Source organism: Triturus cristatus, chromosome 4_2 (assembly GCF_964204655.1).
Source record: "Triturus cristatus chromosome 4_2, aTriCri1.1, whole genome shotgun sequence".
Classification (NCBI taxonomy): domain Eukaryota; kingdom Metazoa; phylum Chordata; class Amphibia; order Caudata; family Salamandridae; genus Triturus; species Triturus cristatus.
This window is the reverse complement of record NC_140586.1, coordinates 96,264,864-96,281,649: the sequence shown is the minus strand read 5'-3', so window position 1 is coordinate 96,281,649 and position 16,786 is coordinate 96,264,864. Positions and strand designations below refer to the sequence as shown.

At 43.8% G+C, this 16,786-nt stretch overlaps 1 protein-coding gene across 2 annotated transcripts in view; it reads left to right on the top strand.

Annotated features, from left to right (window-relative positions):
• Positions 1 to 16,786, top strand: part of LOC146833084 (complement C3-like) — a 595,871-nt gene that overhangs the window by 175,250 nt on the left and 403,835 nt on the right. For both annotated transcript variants that reach the window (XM_085600722.1, XM_085600721.1), the window contains exon 11: positions 16,198 to 16,347. In XM_085600722.1, coding sequence (XP_085456848.1) covers positions 16,198 to 16,347 — 150 coding nt within the window. The remainder of the gene's footprint in view (positions 1 to 16,197; positions 16,348 to 16,786) is intronic.

The window sequence follows — 16,786 nt, the reverse complement described above, 5'->3', positions numbered from 1 at the left end:
CGGTGGTGGCATCAGCAGGCATCGTCGGTGAGACCAGGATCGTGGTGCGGATTCATGGTGGTACCCTCTGCGGTGCCTTCAGGAAACAGAGTCGGCAGCATCGTCGCAGATGGCATCCAGTTGCTTTTTCTTCTGTTGCATCACAAAACACACAGTTCCCAGTGCTGAGGGAAGAAGAGCTTGAAGTCTTTGCTGTTCCTGAGACTGCTTGAACAGGGGGCAAGCTCTACCTCAAGCCCTTGGAGAAACTCACAAAAGTAGATTGCAGAAAGTTCAGTCCAGTCCTTTCACTGCCCAAGACAGAAGCAGCCACTGCAGGCAAACACAGCAAAGCACACAGCAAAGTGGTAGTTCCTCCTCACAGCTTCTCCAGCTCTTCTTCTTGGCAGTCTTCTTGGTCCTAAAGACTACTAAAGTACAGGGGTCTGGGCCCCAATATTTATATCCCAAAATCCTTTGATCTCTTAGGCAGAGAGTGTCTGTGCCCAGCCAGAACCAGTTCCACCTTCTCTGATGTGAATTCCTGTCAGGAGGTGGAGATGGTATTGTGAGAGGCAGACCAGGCCCTTTGAGGTGCAAGGAAATCTCCTCCCCCTTACCCAATTGCAGCCCAGATCTGCTCAGCCCTTTCCTGCCCCACCTAGACTATCTGGAGCCACTCCTGCTCCCCAGCCTTCTCTCATTCAAAACCCAGACAGGCAATCCACATTCCAGCGGAGGCACACAGGATGACTGAGCAAGAAAATATCTACCTTCTAAAAGTGGTATTTTCAAACACAGAATGTAAAAATCACCTTCACTAAAAGATGCAGCTTTAGATTCTGAGTTCAGACATACTAAACTTGGTTTTCCTACCTAATTCCCCGGGCCAGTTATGTTTATAAGGTGTTATAAACAAACTCCCCATTCTGTCCTATGGGGAACAGGTAGCCTTGCAATAGTGAAAAACAAAATTGGCTGTAATTCACTATCAGGACATGCCACACACACCAGGGCATGTCCTACCTTTCACATACACTGCACCCTGCCCACAGGGGTACCTTGGCCTACCTTAGGGGTGGCTGACATGTAAGAAAAGGGAAGGTTAGACTCTGACAAGTGTGTGCACTGGCCAAGTCGACATGGCAGTTACAAACTGCGCGCAGACTCTGCAATGGCAGGTCTGAGTTACCTTTTCAGGCTACTCATGTGGGGGGCACAATCAGTGCTGCAGGCCCACTAGTAGCTTTTGATTTATAGACCCTGGCACACTCAGTGCACCTTACTAGGGACTAACAAGTAAATCAAGTATCCAATCATGGAAACACCAATCCATAACACAATTTACCACAGGAGCACTTGCACTTTACCACTGATCAGCAGTGAGAAAAGTGCGCAGAAACACTACGCCAGCAAAAACAGAGTCAAAACCGGGAGTTCAGAAAGCAGAAACTCAGGGGAAACACACCAAAAGATGCCAAGTTTAACAACCACTTTCAATGCCTCCCATTCTATGGCTCTGGTCTCGCTAGACCCCACTTGTCATCAAGGTATATTTCCAAGCAATCCTGTATAGTCATTCGTAAGGTTGTGTCCACTAAAGCCTCTAGCTGTAGCATCATGTCCAGCATTTGCTGGTTGCCACTCTCATAACTGATGACCACAGGAAACTGGTCCAAGAAAAATCTATTACAATAGCGTGTGTCCTGCATTCGGGGGCCAAGTCATTCAGTCACTAGGATGTGGTCCAGCAGGCTACAAGTATTATGTGTAAGTGAGTGACAGAAGTAATGCTTTTCCATAGGGTGGAGAGCGCACAACATATCTATGCAGTTCAGCATTTCCAGGATAGCTGCTAGCTCCACATTGATGTTTGGCTTGGTGTGAAGCCTAGGTGGTTGTCGATCGAAAGCACCCTTTAGGACGCAGTTGAAGTGGCCAGACCAAAGTAAGAGCAGGTCAATATATGGGAGTAGGGCATGGTAGAGAGCATCAAAGAAACTCTTGTTGTGAATGTTCAGGGCTCATGTATTCAAAAGGCATACCTCCACTCCATCCCACCATCCAAATGCTATTAAGTAGCGCCCATGCATATTTGAAGTAGATTGTCTTTGTTGTAAGGGTATCCCTGGAGCCACCCATATTGTAACTCCTCTGGCATACGAGGAATATGTCAAAGAGAATATTTGCCCTCACTACTTCATTCTCAGTTTTTGTGTCTCTTCATCTGTGAAATAATGTCTCAAGTAGGTCTGTACTCTATATCTCTCCTTACAACCATTAAGGCCAAGTACATTTCAGGAGGCTGTCTGCAATGTGCTTGTACTTGTACTGTCCATGGTTTAATGATCAAGTATGTGTTAGTCAGGGGTCAGAGTGGCTCCCACCCTCCACCATATAATGTTCTGAGAAGCTGATGTCACATTTGTAAAAAAAGCATTTCTTACAACCAGGTACCTTGCCCGGGAGGAGGCCGAGTTTATGAAATGTAGTGTCAGGAAACACGCTCTACTTAAAACATGCTTACATTTGGAACCATATCTCTCGTGGCCTATATCTGGCTACGAACGATTTTTGTTGACCAGGTTCCGATTTGACCTGTTCCACCTCCTACTGGCTGTACCAAGAGGGTCCCATCGTGGACAAGTGCTACCTGCTTGCGGCTGCGACGGAAAGTCTCCGCAAGATCTGGAGCACTTTTTATTCTTTTGTCCGTATTATTCAGTACCTCGAAGGCTATATCTAAAGCCTTGTTTAAAGAAACTAAATTTTACACAGATTAAACCAGCACTTTATTTCCTTCAACTTTTGAACTGTGATTGTACTTTATATGTAAGCAGCTTTTTAAAACTAGCTATTACTTTCAGGAAAAGTATGGAGGGATAATTATGCTGTTTTTATTGTCCTATTCCCTAATGATTTTTAACTTTGAACAAATTATTTATATTCTTAAACCTGATTATTCTGCTAGATGCCTTTACTAATTCTGTTTACATAGTCCGCCCATCATACATAAGTATTGGACAGCTTTTTTAAACAATTTATCTGTGAAATGTTTATCCATGTATTGTGCTTTTATGATTGTTAAATCTTACAATCGAATAAAGTTATTTGAACAGTAGTTGAGTGACAGAAGTAATGCTTTTCCATAGGGTGGAGAGCGCACAACATATCTATGCAGTTCAGCATTTCCAGGATAGCTGCTAGCTCCACATTGATGTTTGGCTTGGTGTGAAGCCTAGGTGGTTGTCGATCGAAAGCACCCTTTAGGACGCAGTTGAAGTGGCCAGACCAAAGTAAGAGCAGGTCAATATATGGGAGTAGGGCATGGTAGAGAGCATCAAAGAAACTCTTGTTGTGAATGTTCAGGGCTCATGTATTCAAAAGGCATACCTCCACTCCATCCCACCATCCAAATGCTATTAAGTAGCGCCCATGCATATTTGAAGTAGATTGTCTTTGTTGTAAGGGTATCCCTGGAGCCACCCATATTGTAACTCCTCTGGCATACGAGGAATATGTCAAAGAGAATATTTGCCCTCACTACTTCATTCTCAGTTTTTGTGTCTCTTCATCTGTGAAATAATGTCTCAAGTAGGTCTGTACTCTATATCTCTCCTTACAACCATTAAGGCCAAGTACATTTCAGGAGGCTGTCTGCAATGTGCTTGTACTTGTACTGTCCATGGTTTAATGATCAAGTATGTGTTAGTCAGGGGTCAGAGTGGCTCCCACCCTCCACCATATAATGTTCTGAGAAGCTGCTGTGGCAGGAGTTGCTCATCTCCTTCATCATGTGGTCCAGAGTCTACGTGTTGTGCATGTGGTGCACACAGAAGAACATACCCAAAACTCCCTTCCCTCACCTTGGGTTAAACACCTTGCCTCAAAACAAACTGGTGTGTTCCCATCTCACTTCAAACAGCAGAGTATGTAGCTCTAACCAAGGTTTAATTGTGTCAACTGGCACAAGATAACCATGGAATAATGTAACTTGTTGTGAAATAAATGGAGGGCAGCGCAGGGGAGGCCAGGTCCTCAGAAGGTTGTATGTTTTCAGTTCTTTGGGGCAAAAGGGGGATCGCCAATAGGCCACTTCAAGCACAGGCCCTCTATATCAATAGCTCCCCTGACTGTTTCCTTTGCTCCCTTTCCATGGTACCCCACAGGCCCAATTACGATAAAGCACCACCTCCAAAAGCAACTCAACAGCTCAATGATCTCCCATGACATCTCTAAAGAACGGTATGATGTCCATTTCTGGGCCTCGTTCTGTGGCTTCTAACTCTTGATAAGAAGGTAGTCTCTCCAGTGTACTCTCCTCGTTAGGTGTCTCTGTTTGTTTTTCGATGGCCAGCATACCATCTGCGCAGACCACTGGTTGTCCTATCGAGGAGGCGTTGCTTGCTGGAATCTGTTGCGGGTCATTCCAACTTTCACGCCCTTGGACTGTTCTCCGGTAATGATCCCTTCTCCCCATCGTTGATTCCGCTCCTGCTGTCCATCCAGCTCCAGCCACTCCCAGACCTCCTCAGGAACCCGGAGAAGTGCAACTTGCAATTTGGTGGGACCTTGAGGGTGACAGGGAAAAGCAGCATGCACATCAGATTCATGGCTTTCAGTTTTTGGTTCACTACCACATAGGTTTTGCAAGACTGCTGCGCCCTTTGGGCCAGATTTACAAATGGACTTAAGACTCATAAAGTTACGAGTGTGAATCTCCGCACTCATGGCGAAATCTTCACAACCAGGCAGAATCTTGCACTGCATTGGTCAGTGCGGAGATTTTGCCATGCCTCCGGAGATTCCGCCATGAGTACGGAGACTCTGCACTTGTAACTTTGCGAGTAGTAAGTCCCTTTGTAAATCATGCCCATTGTATAAAGTCAGGGGAAATACAGATGGCAGTATTTTCACAATGGTGGTCTCTGCCTACTCATACTGTCTGCAGGATCACTTTCTGATCCGTGTAGTACAGGACTTTTGCAATTAGCTCTTGCCGGGTAGTTCCCAGGGTAGCACTAGTGTCAGCGCCCTATGCACTCTCCATCACAAAAATCAACAACAGGCCTGATGGTTTCACAACATCTTCTGCCCTTTCCCTAAACCCTACAAATCGTAGATTGATTCTCCATGATCTGCCCTTAAGGTCCTCAGGCTTATCCTATAGGCATAGAGTGAGGTCCGCCACCACCCGCATCCCCATTCTCAGGTTAGCTACTTTCGGTGTCAGCCTTTGCACCGCCTTCTCCATCACCAGTGAGCGCTCATTAACCTCTCATAGGTCTGTGAACACCAGGTTCATTTCTTGGGCAGGGTGTTGATTTTAGTTTTCCTTGTGTGCTTGGACTGATCTGTCACAGCAAGCGTTTGAGCACCTGATGGTTTGGGTGCTGCTGGGAGGTTTTCACCACTCCCATCTGTGGATCTTTCATCCTCCCACTTCTTGTGCCCCCCTGTGTATTGGTTGATGTTGGTTTGTTCAGTGGGTTTCAGGTGACGGGCTTGGTCAATGCTCTAACATCCAATGTGGCAGCCAAGCAGGGCTAGAGAGAGGAGCAAGTGCCACCACATTTAGGTCTCTAGGCTGCAGCAGAATGCCCTTGTTGCTGTGGGGTCAAGGGTCTCAAAGCAAAACCAAAGGGGATGATGGACGGAGTGTTGAACATTGCAAGCACTCACCCCCGTCAACTGATCTGGGTTTAATCCATCATCATACATTAGCTCACTCCGCCACCCCAATTCAGACATGGCCATATGCAAATCAGTCTGACCCTGTGCCTCATGGGAATAGTCCAGCCCAAACTGCCAAGCCATGTCTTCCCTGGACCGGAAACAAGCATCCTGGGACTGGTTTCTGGCTAATCAGCCGTCATTAGCCAGGTTATCTTGAATCCAGTGGCAAAGTGAGCAAGGTACCCACGTCTGGGCATACCCTGCCAACTTAGGGTGAACAAAGCAAAACCAAAGGGGATGATGGACGGAGTGATGAACATTGCAAGCACTCACCCCCAGTCAAGTGATCTGGGTTTAATCCATCATCATTCTTTAGCTCACTCCGCCACCCCAGTTCAGACATGGCCATTTGCAAATCAGCATGACCCTGTGCCTCATGGGAACAGTCCAGCCCGAACTGCCAAGCCATGTCTTCCCTGGACCGGAAACAAGCATCCTGGGACCGGTTTCTGGCTAATCAGCTGTCATCAGCAAGGCTAGCTTGAATCCAGTGGCAAAGTGAGCAAGGGACCCACGTCTGGGCATACTCTGCCAACTTAGGGCAAACAAAGCAAAACCAAAGGGGATGGGTGATCCTCAAGATACTGACCTAGGCTCTAGGGCAGTTGTCTAAGGCAGGGCTAAAGGGCAGGTGGTACTCACTGACGATCACATGCCCAGAGTCTTTCTGGTAGGACGGTTCCAACCGCAGCTCCCTGCTGGACCACAAGTAAGCAGGGATAACTGGGCTGCTACCAGATGTACAGTCCTCAGCTGTGCCACACACTCCATGTTGTCACCCCAGGCCTCAACCTAGTGGCCACACCTTCAACTGGTGGCACAGGCAGTAGGGCAAGAATTGGGCAGTCTGTCCCTCTCCTCTTCTCCGCAGCAGCTTCTGCTATCCAGGACAACTTCTACACCAGTCTGCCATCAGACTTCTCTGTCCTTCTCTCAGAGACTTCAGGCACCACTATCGAGTCAGCACTCCTATTTCTTTAATGGATCCCGGGCCTCCCAGGTCGGCACCGCGGTTCAGGACTCTAATGGTGTCAATGTCCTTACTGCCAGATGTCGGCTGTCTTGCGACTCTGCACTCACTTCTCTCAAGGCTCCGGTGGGGAGTTCCACTCCCACTAGGGCACAACCCCCATGCCACTCAGCCCATGGGATCACAGCCCACCCATGAAGCACCTCTGGGATGCTTAGTCAGCGCCGGGGCAAGTCCACTTCAGGCCGCCATTTTGCTCGGGTGGGTCGACCTCAATCTGAGGCCGGCTATATGTGCTGCGGACTCAGTCAATATCAGACAGTCAGAGCAGCCCCACTAGCACTAGCGTCTGAGCTGCATTTTCCATTACAGGCAGGAAGACATGGGAACCATTGAAGGCAAGATTGTGTTGGATGAAGGTGCAGGGATCACAGGAGCTCAAGATAGTGCATGAGGGCAGCCATGTTGTATAGCTCCCCCAAAACTGTCTTCTTGATGTGGGGATTATATTATAGTTGTTAGTGCCTTCTGATCATCGTTTTGTCCATATGTCCTTTTTTGAACAAAAGTAAGAAGAATCTGTTTGTTCCTTGACATGCCCCCTGAAGTGTTACCAACCACTTGGTGATGATACTTTAAGAGATTGTGTGCCCATGTTTTATTAGGTGACAACTTTACATCGCACAGAACAAACCATAAGACTGGGGGTTCTCCTGAAAGTCATTAAACCTCTCCATATCATCTAGAACACTGATGTTGCTGCTGGTCGTGGGAGTTAGAGCCATGGGATTGGCAGTGCCTTTCAGGAACGTTAGCCTATGGGTTCTACCTCAGTGACCACAACCTTCTGCACTTTGTCATGATTTTGATATTCCTTGCTCCCATCACACAGACTGGGGCATTTCAGTTCCCATTTTGATGTATTTCTATGTAGTATCCTGGTCTGGTATGGTTAAGATGTGCCAATGGAATGCTCACAGTGTGATGCTGGATGGAATGTTGGGAGTGGGAATGGACAGTTGGAGAAGGGCTGAGCACCTGGAAGGCTGCTCCTGGTGGGGCTTAACTCTGGCTAATGATGGCTGTGTTTCTGATCTTGTAACCAACCTCAATAAACCTACATGAAACTACTTTCTGGATCCTGGCTTCATTACTACAATTTTATGGCGACGATTTGAACTAAAGAACCTGCGTCTGCTACCTCTGTAACCTTCAACGTCAAGTCTACTTCAAGTCTGCAGTACCTACTATCAAGCTAAAGCAACTCAAGCAACTACACCTGCTATTATTCAACTAACTGGCACACCACTGCCCCACCAGTGACCCTTACAACGGTCGCCCTCCACGCTCCAGTGCCAGTTCCTGTTTTTCCTACAGTTTAAGTCTCTGTTTGCTGTCAAGAGAGGGTAAGCCTCTGCTGTGCCCTCAGGAGAGGGTAAGCCCAACGCCTTGGTCAAGTGCTGTGCCCTCTGTGCTCTCAAGGGAGAGTAAGCCCGACGTCTGACTCGGATAAGTCTGACTCTTTACAACGTTTTGATTTAGCACCTGTCCTTTCCAGAGACCACACAAACAAAATGTGCGCAACAAGATAAGACACTGTTTCTACGTAATCTTTATATGACCCAGCGTCATGTTTTGGAGTTTGTTGACAGCCTATGGCATTTAAAAAAAAAAAAAAAAACTCAAGAACTGCTCCTGTTGCCTCTGCGGTGTCTCAATATTCAAAGAACAAGAGGTGTAGTGTGCCGACTCTTTCACCACACAGAAAGAGAGAAGAGACTGTCGTCTTTTATACAAGTTTGCCCTCCCTATTGTCTTCCCACATGGGGATCACGATTGTTGTGCATTTTAACAGCGTTGCTGGTTTGGGAAAGTTCAAGTTTCGTGCTGATCTATATGCAAAGGACTGGCATATTTACTACCTGCGCGAACATTTTTACACAGGGACAGAGTGGTGGGGGTGTGCTTTCGTGTTTTTCAACCAATTGAGATGTGCCTATGTTGGTGACTACTGGGGTGAGTTCATCTTTGTTTGTACTGTGGCCCCCAGTTCCACCCTCATCAAGTGGCAGTTCAACCGCCATCACGGTCATTCAAAGTGGGCGCGCACGAGTCATGCTAAGCACGCGCTTACCTGTCCATTCTTCTCGTCCCGCGCTGTTTTCTTCACAGTCCCCACGTCACCTCTGGTTCGGACTGTTCATGCTGCATTGTGTCGTTTTGGTGCACGCTGATACCGGGTGGCACCCGGCACAGTGTGAAAAAGCGTGCCGCCATCTTGGAATCTTCTGCCTCATTTGCGTGAATGAAGTGTTTTCTGGCCAGCCACAATATCAGTTCCGCCAAGCACTGTTTAAATAAAGTTAATTGAAGCTTTATTTTGTCAAGAACAACGTCGTAGGATTGAGCACGATCAGGGGACGCACGCTGCTTCAACATTTCTCACCTGACTGCAACATGGAAATTACAAGTTAGATGCTTGACGAAAGTTTGACGGAGCACAAGTTCGAGAAATTTTATCTTACAATGTTGTTTTGTTTGCTTTGGAGGTGACATTATTTTTTTTTCAGAGGGGTGTATAATTCGTTTAAAAAAAAAAATGTGTGTAACTTTGTTGGGTATATCTTGACTGCTTTGTCTTACGGTGCCATTTAGTGACGTTACTATGGTCACCATTCAATGTTTGCATTTAACCAGTTTACAGCTTTGGTTTGGTTTGTTTTATCAGGTTCTTTGTTTCCTGATCAGTGCACAACATTTTTAAGCTTGTATAGTGCACGTTCTGTTGTATGTTCACTAGTGCATAATATTTTTGAGCTTGTATTCTGCAAAATTTGTTTTATTTTCACTTGTGCACAATGTTGGTTTCCCCATACGTGGTCTGTTGTTTTCACAAGTGTTAGAGTGTACAGTGTCTAATGTATACAATGTTTTGTGTGGACTACTGTCCCACTTGCATATGCTAATTTAAGGACCTCTCTGCGAGGTGTGTTTTAGGGTTATGTCCCTAGTTCATGTGTATATCAGTTGACCTCCAGTTGAGGTGTGTCGCACGGACGTGTGTCCCGTGTTCTAATGCACAAATTCTTGACCTCTCCGGTGGTGTGTTTTGGGGTCTTTCCCCATTATCTGGTGCATAATGTTTTCGAGGTGCGTCCGTAGGTGGACATCATATCATTTGTTATTCCCTTCACTGTAGTGCACGTTTTACTTCTCTTAAGTTGTTTAGTGTTGGGAATTGTTTTGTTTTTAGTAGTGCACATTTACCTCCACTCGAGGTTGCCCATGCATAATCATATGTTGTTACCCTTGGTGGGTGTGTGGTGTAAGTTGCCACAGTGCATGGGTCATGTTACTCTGGGCGTTTCAATTGTCTTAGTTTAGTTTTACGCTGTAGCCCTGTTGTATTCTATTCATTGTAATTTCTTTTTCTTGCTGTCGTCAGGGAAGAGTGAGCATTAGGTATCCGCTTTTTCTCTGTCGTCTTGTTTTCTCCTGATGTGAGCTGTGTTCTTGTATTTCTACCTGGCCAGTGGTTATGCAGGGGACAGTCACTAATGGATGTTTTCTTATTTTATTCTTTGGAAGGGAAGATGTGTGTTTTACGTTTTCCTTTCTTATGTTTTTTTCATTATATTTTATCTTTTTGGTGTTTTTGTTCGGTTGTATTCCTTGGAAGGGAAGATGGGTTTATTTGCGTTATTCTCTCTCGTCTTCTCTCAGTATATTCTTCCTCTGTTTTCTCGTGCTTTCTGGTCTTCTCGTTTCTGTGTCTAGATTCTGTTCTTTTTCTCTCTTGTCATTCTAGATTTTGGCGTTCCTTTTTGTTTTTGTTGGAACAAAGGGGGATATGTAGTATCCTGGTCTGGTATGGTTAAGATGTGCCAATGGAATGCTCACAGTGTGATGCTGGATGGAATGTTGGGAGTGGGAATGGACAGTTGGAGAAGGGCTGAGCACCTGGAAGGCTGCTCCTGGTGGGGCTTAACTCTGGCTAATGATGGCTGTATTTCTGATCTTGTAACCAACCTCAATAAACCTACATGAAACTACTTTCTGGATTCTGGCTTGATTACAACATTCTCTTTACTCACTCAGCTGCCAAAAAGCAAAAACGCACAAAAGTATGTGTTAAATGATTCAATCTGACACAACTGATATCAAACAAGAAGAGTGTCCGTTAATACATACTTTGTGTTCCATCTCCCAGGTAACAAACTTTGAAGGGGCCCTTACAACATGGGTACAATCTGCCAGGCCATCTTGTACCAGGGGGTGAACTTCAGGATACTTCTAGCTGGGTTAGAATTGAATGAGTAGCTTCATCACTTTATCCCAGTTTCACCAGTCAAGCCTACACAGAATAATAATCTAACTAGCTGTTAGATTTACAGAAGGGCCTACCTTTTCTCCAATTAGGTCCCATTTTATTTTTTATTTTTTCGGGCATGCTCATTAGCTCAATTGACACTGTTGTGACTCTTAGACAGCTAGTGGGTTGCCTCTCTCACACAAACAACAATCAGTTAGGTGTCCTCATGCATTGGAAACAGATGGGTTAAAGATGGAGGGAATATCTCAGACATGCCTTTGCCAATGATATCCTGGTCAATACATACCAACACCTTGAAAGAAAAAGGTGCCTACTGAGGTCAAACACAAATGAAATCTGTACTGATCCTGGTGAATTTGAGTCTGAAATTCAAATGCTGCTTTAAACTTCAAATGTTAAAAGGTCAATGTTATCTAACCAGGAAATGTAAACATCTTCTACAACACTTGAAAATGTTAGATATATGCTACCTAAGGTTCATGATCAAGTAATACATGAGAATATCAAAAAATTCCACACTCCATTTGTTACTTTGCCAGGTGCGTGCCACTGAACATAGATCTAATGGAGGGAAATGGTGAAAGGGAATGAGTTGTGCAAGGGTTATTTCATGAAGTTTGCCACTCACATCGGAGGTGGGTGATGGAGGGAGGTGTTTCAGTACCGTCACTTTCTCAATGGGCAAATGCTTCCTCAGCTCACAATTAGCCCAAGAAGGTCCAGTGGGAGCAGCAAAGTTTGGTTTGTGATGACCTGACTCTCCAAGACAAGGTGTTGCTAATGTTATTTGCCAACTACTTCAACTAGTTTTGACCAGTAGCCTTGGAATGCATCCAGTCTTAATACCTGGATGCAGTGATGTTTAGTTCAGAAGAAAATAAGACATCTATTGGTACCTGATGTCACCAATCAAACTGAACCAATAGTTTGAGAGGGAAGAGCATGACTTTACAAAACTACTAGCATGCTTACGTTAGATTTTTTATATTCAAAACAAGGAAAAATAATTCAAGTGAATAAGCAAAGTAGAAGCTATTCAAATATGGTGAAAAGATTTGTCACAGAACTGAAATAGTATTCTTAGTGCTGAACATTCTGGAAATCTTCAGAGCCAGTGGCAGATTCATGTTTTTGTCAGAGGATTTTTCCATGTTTTATTCATTTTGGGCCTCATGTAGGAAGCCCAATACCGGTCGGTAACGGCCGATTTTCGGTAAAAATCACGTTACCGACCGGTATTCAGGCTTTTGGTATGTAGGGGGGACATTTCAGGATTCGGTAATTTACCGAATCGGTAAAATTACCGAATCGGTAATTTTACCGATTCGGTAAATACCGAATCCTGAAATGAGATGTAGGGGGAGTGTGTGGGTGTAGTGTGGATTCGTTATTTACCACCAACTTAAAGTTGGTGGTAAATGACGAATGTCTTAGAAAAAACATTATTTGGCCCTTAGAAGTGTGCAATGTGGCAGACATACATGCCCTTAGGGCATGTATGTGTGCCACATGTGCACACATGCAGGAATTCAGGGGTGCAACAGGGTGTCACTGTGACACCCTGCCACCCTTGATTGTGCTCCCCCCATTACCGAATCGGTATTTACCGATTCGGTAATGGTAACTGGCTTCCCATTGATTCCTATGGGCCTCCTGGCCCATAGGAATCAATGGGAAGCCAGTTACCATTACCGAATCGGTAAATACCGATTCTTAATTACCGACCAATACCGAATCGGTAATTTTTACCGACTAATTACCTACATAGCATTTACCACTTCATAAATACTGAATCGGTAAAATTCGGTATTTATGAAGTGGTAAATGGTAGGCTACCTACATAAGGCCCTTTATGTTTTAAAATGAGTGAATAAATAAAAGACATTTTAAAAAGCTGTTCCAGGGTAGCATATTTTGCAGAATTAATTCTCAGAACATTGCTCAGGTGAGGAACATATGCTGGAGCAATAACATTTGTAATTTGAAAAAAAAAGTTTAAAACTTGTTAAACATATGTTTCACTGTTTAAAACGATGACATTGTTTCACTAATGGTTATCATATTCACTAACAAACATGACATCATTTTTTTAAGTTATACAAATGAAAAATTTAATAAAAACTTGTGACTGAGTTCTAATTCTTTAAAAATAACGGTCTTAATGTTCAATCTATTTGTATAAAAAAGCAAGCCTTTAAAAAAAGTCATAGTGATGATTTGTCAAAAGAAATACAAATTAGTTCTGCATGTGTTAGAAACAAACCTTGTTTATTGTTTTAATTTTTGTAAATGGTAAAAGCTCTTTTGACATGTTAGAAAAGTTAGCATTGTTTCCTGAAAATTGGCAGACATTTTAATTTATTTTTCAAAAAGTTTCAATTTTTGCAAAAAAAATGTTAAAAGTTCATTATCAACACAAAAGATCAACTTTCCTAAAAGTGAGAAAATGTATGGAAACATTCATATCAGTGACAACCTTTTAAATAACTGTCAAGGAGGGGGAATTTTGTGCACATGGATGAGAATTTCCCCAACTTTACCCATTGCTATTTGCATACTGGGAAAGATTTTTCTAGTGTTAGCAAGAATTTCTTCAGGACAGAAATTCCACCCATTCTCTCTCAATGGACCCCTTGTTAGGCCTTCATTTCTAGTGGGCAATTAATTTCAATATGTTAGGATCAATGCAGGGCTATCATGTGATATATCAATAAAATGTTAGGGTATCGTAAATTATCTCTAGAATCAATTATTGCAGCAAAAAGAGACATAAATGGATTTTTCATACTTTAAGTTGCCACAAGAATCCATTATATATTTGAGATATGTTCAGAATAAACAAGGCGGTGCTTAGTGCAGATGGTGAAAAAAAAGGGCATCCGTGCAAAATCAAAAAAATATATATACTGTATTTCAAATAAACAGCATCAGATTTCATAAAGTATATGAACTGTAGAAGAAACAGTCTCTATAAAGTCTCAACAGAACCTCAATCTTCTAGTCTCCATCGTAAGAATCGTCAATGGCATTTTGATCCCTTCCATTTGCTGTAACAACCGTTATTGCCACCCCCCCTTCACAACTATGAGATGTCCAATAGACATAACTCTGAGGAATGGAAATTACGGGAACAGTCCACTTGTAATGATGGCCATATTGGTCAAGGATGGGATCAAGCTCAACAGGAAAGCAGATATTTACCCAAATGACATTTATATATCTTAAAGATTTTTGCAGCAATTTTTTGACAGACTCTCTGCAAACAAAAATAGCAAGGAAAATGGCTTCTTTTCGATAAGCTGAGACAGGTGCGCAACACCCATTGAGCTCAAGGGCCACAGACCCCCCCCCCCCGTCGTGTATGTCAGCCTGGGCTGAGACAGCTTCCCGGGCTGGCGACCATCTTAGCCACACCCGAGTACTTCACAGGTCTTTAAAAGACCATTTACTTGTTAACGAGGCTTTGTTGTGTTTTCACCCCTTCTTAGAGCCCCTGCATCTCCACTCCGTTTATTGCTGGAAGAATTTGCCTCCGACATTTTTATTAGCCCCCCACCCCCCTTGAAATTTGGCTCTAGTTGCTCCTCTGAGCTAAGATGGGAACAAAAAAAACATTTTGGCTAACCCTGGGCGTAGTTTGCGTAGTAGCACTGCACGTAGCTACGCGGAGTACACTTTGATCTACGTTCAGCTCCTCCTCAAACTGCATAGTGCGTAGCTGATAGCACTGTGTGCTTCTCTGCTCTGAGCAATAAAAGTGAAAATGATAAATTAGCAAGCAGTGAGAGAAGTGATGATTTTGATATCCTCCCTAACCTAGGGAGAGAACCAAGCAGATGCCTTGAAAACGAAAAGCACATCTTCTTGAACGATTCGGTGGTGGTCCCATCCTCTGAGGACCACTCCAAGCACAGTTATTGGCAAAAATACAATCCCAACCAAAGGCCCTGCAAAGCATTATGGGACAAGATTAGCAGTGGGCAGTGAATATTATAGTATCCAATATCAAAATAATTCTACAAAGAGCTGCAGTTCAACTAGTCGTTACTAGATGTCCCTCACGAGTCAAATGCAAAAGCATTGAAATTATTGTTACATCAAGCTGCAGTTCCACTCGTCGTTACTAGATGTTCCTCATGAGTCAAATGCAAAAGCTTCATGAAAGGGTTTCAATGCTTTTGGGGTTAGGGGGACCCGAAAATCATCACCTCTCTCATTGCCTAATATTTTCATTCACAGTTCACTTTTGTGAATTGGTTATATGCTTTTTATCATGTAAAATTGCTTTATCAAAGCATTTGTGGGTATTGTTGATATTGCTGCTATGCTACGTGTTGTAGCACAGTCAGTTTTTGCACTGTGCTACGTGCATTTTGTGTAGTGCGTAGTAGTGCACACTACGCATGCTCCGTGAGCGAAGCGTAGTACTATGCCAATGTTCACATTGAAAATTCTCTACAGCGAATATTTTACATAGCTCCCTGTACAGCAACATTTTCTGCTACTGTGCCGTCCGATAGTGAAAATAATTGTGTTTTTTCACACAGATGTATCTTTGTAAAATGTGAATTAATTACCAAGATATAAAAAACAAAATCATTAGTAAAATCTTGCAAATACCTTCAGATTCAGTAATTAGAATCCCCCACTGAAAAGAAGTTGGAAAGTAGTCAGCATTGCTTTAACTGGAAATAGTGAAGTACTGGAACTCAATATCCACAGTACCAGTTTGCTCCTGAGAAGTGTTGGTACTCTCCCATTAAATGCATTGCAGCAGTGCTGAGAAGTGCAGGCACTCTCCCTTTCAAATTAAAGAAGTGCAGGTACCCAGTACCGGTCAGTACCTTCCTATTTAAAGCACTGATAGAACTGCTGTCTATGTGCCCCTCATTTTAATGATGCGTATGAGACTGAGCGGGTCAGCAGGGCACACTTTGGAAGTCAAGAAACATCTAAAGTTCTTACTGAACATCTCATGATGGGTAATCAAATCCTTTTTAGTTTTCTCTGTATTCTATGCCATAAAAGATGATGATGAAGCTTTACGCACAATGATGTCAGAACGCACAGTCACTTGGGTTCCATAAACTGCTTTTAGTTCCTGTTGCAAGGGTAACTATTCTGAATGGCTCAAACTGCACTCTTCTTAGTGTCTAAGTGACTCGCTTTCTATTGTCAGGTATCGGTGATGCATCCAGACGGCTCTCCGGCTGCATCTGTCCAGCTGAAGACAGCTACTCCACCAGGGTACTCCCTCATAACACAAGACGATGGGACCGCAGCACTAAATCTCAACACAATGCCAGATTCCTCTCAGCTACCAATCACAGTAGGTACCCCAGGGAAATTATGCAGCAAATAAAGGATTGCTGACCTTTACCTCCAGCGGAGGCAGCTATACAGGGTTCATGGGCTGGAGTGAGTTATAACCCAGAGTTGCTGATGCTAGGGAATAGTGTGACTCTACACATGTGAATATATGGAAGATGCCTTGCAGGAGAAGCACAATGTCTAGTGTTATATTTCAGTCACAAGATTTGTTTTTTTGTGTTGTTTTTAAAGCACTGCACAACTTATAGATTCTCTACAGCAGTTTCAAGGCACTGAAGGCCCCGAATACAAGTGAATTAGATTTAGATGTGGGAATACTGGATGGCTGTTATTCCTGCCCCTAAATTGGGCTATTCTGAGTTGCTAACATGAGGACACGAAATTGCAGAGTCCAAATATGGAGCCCCGATTGAGAGGGCAAATCGGCTCCCATTTAC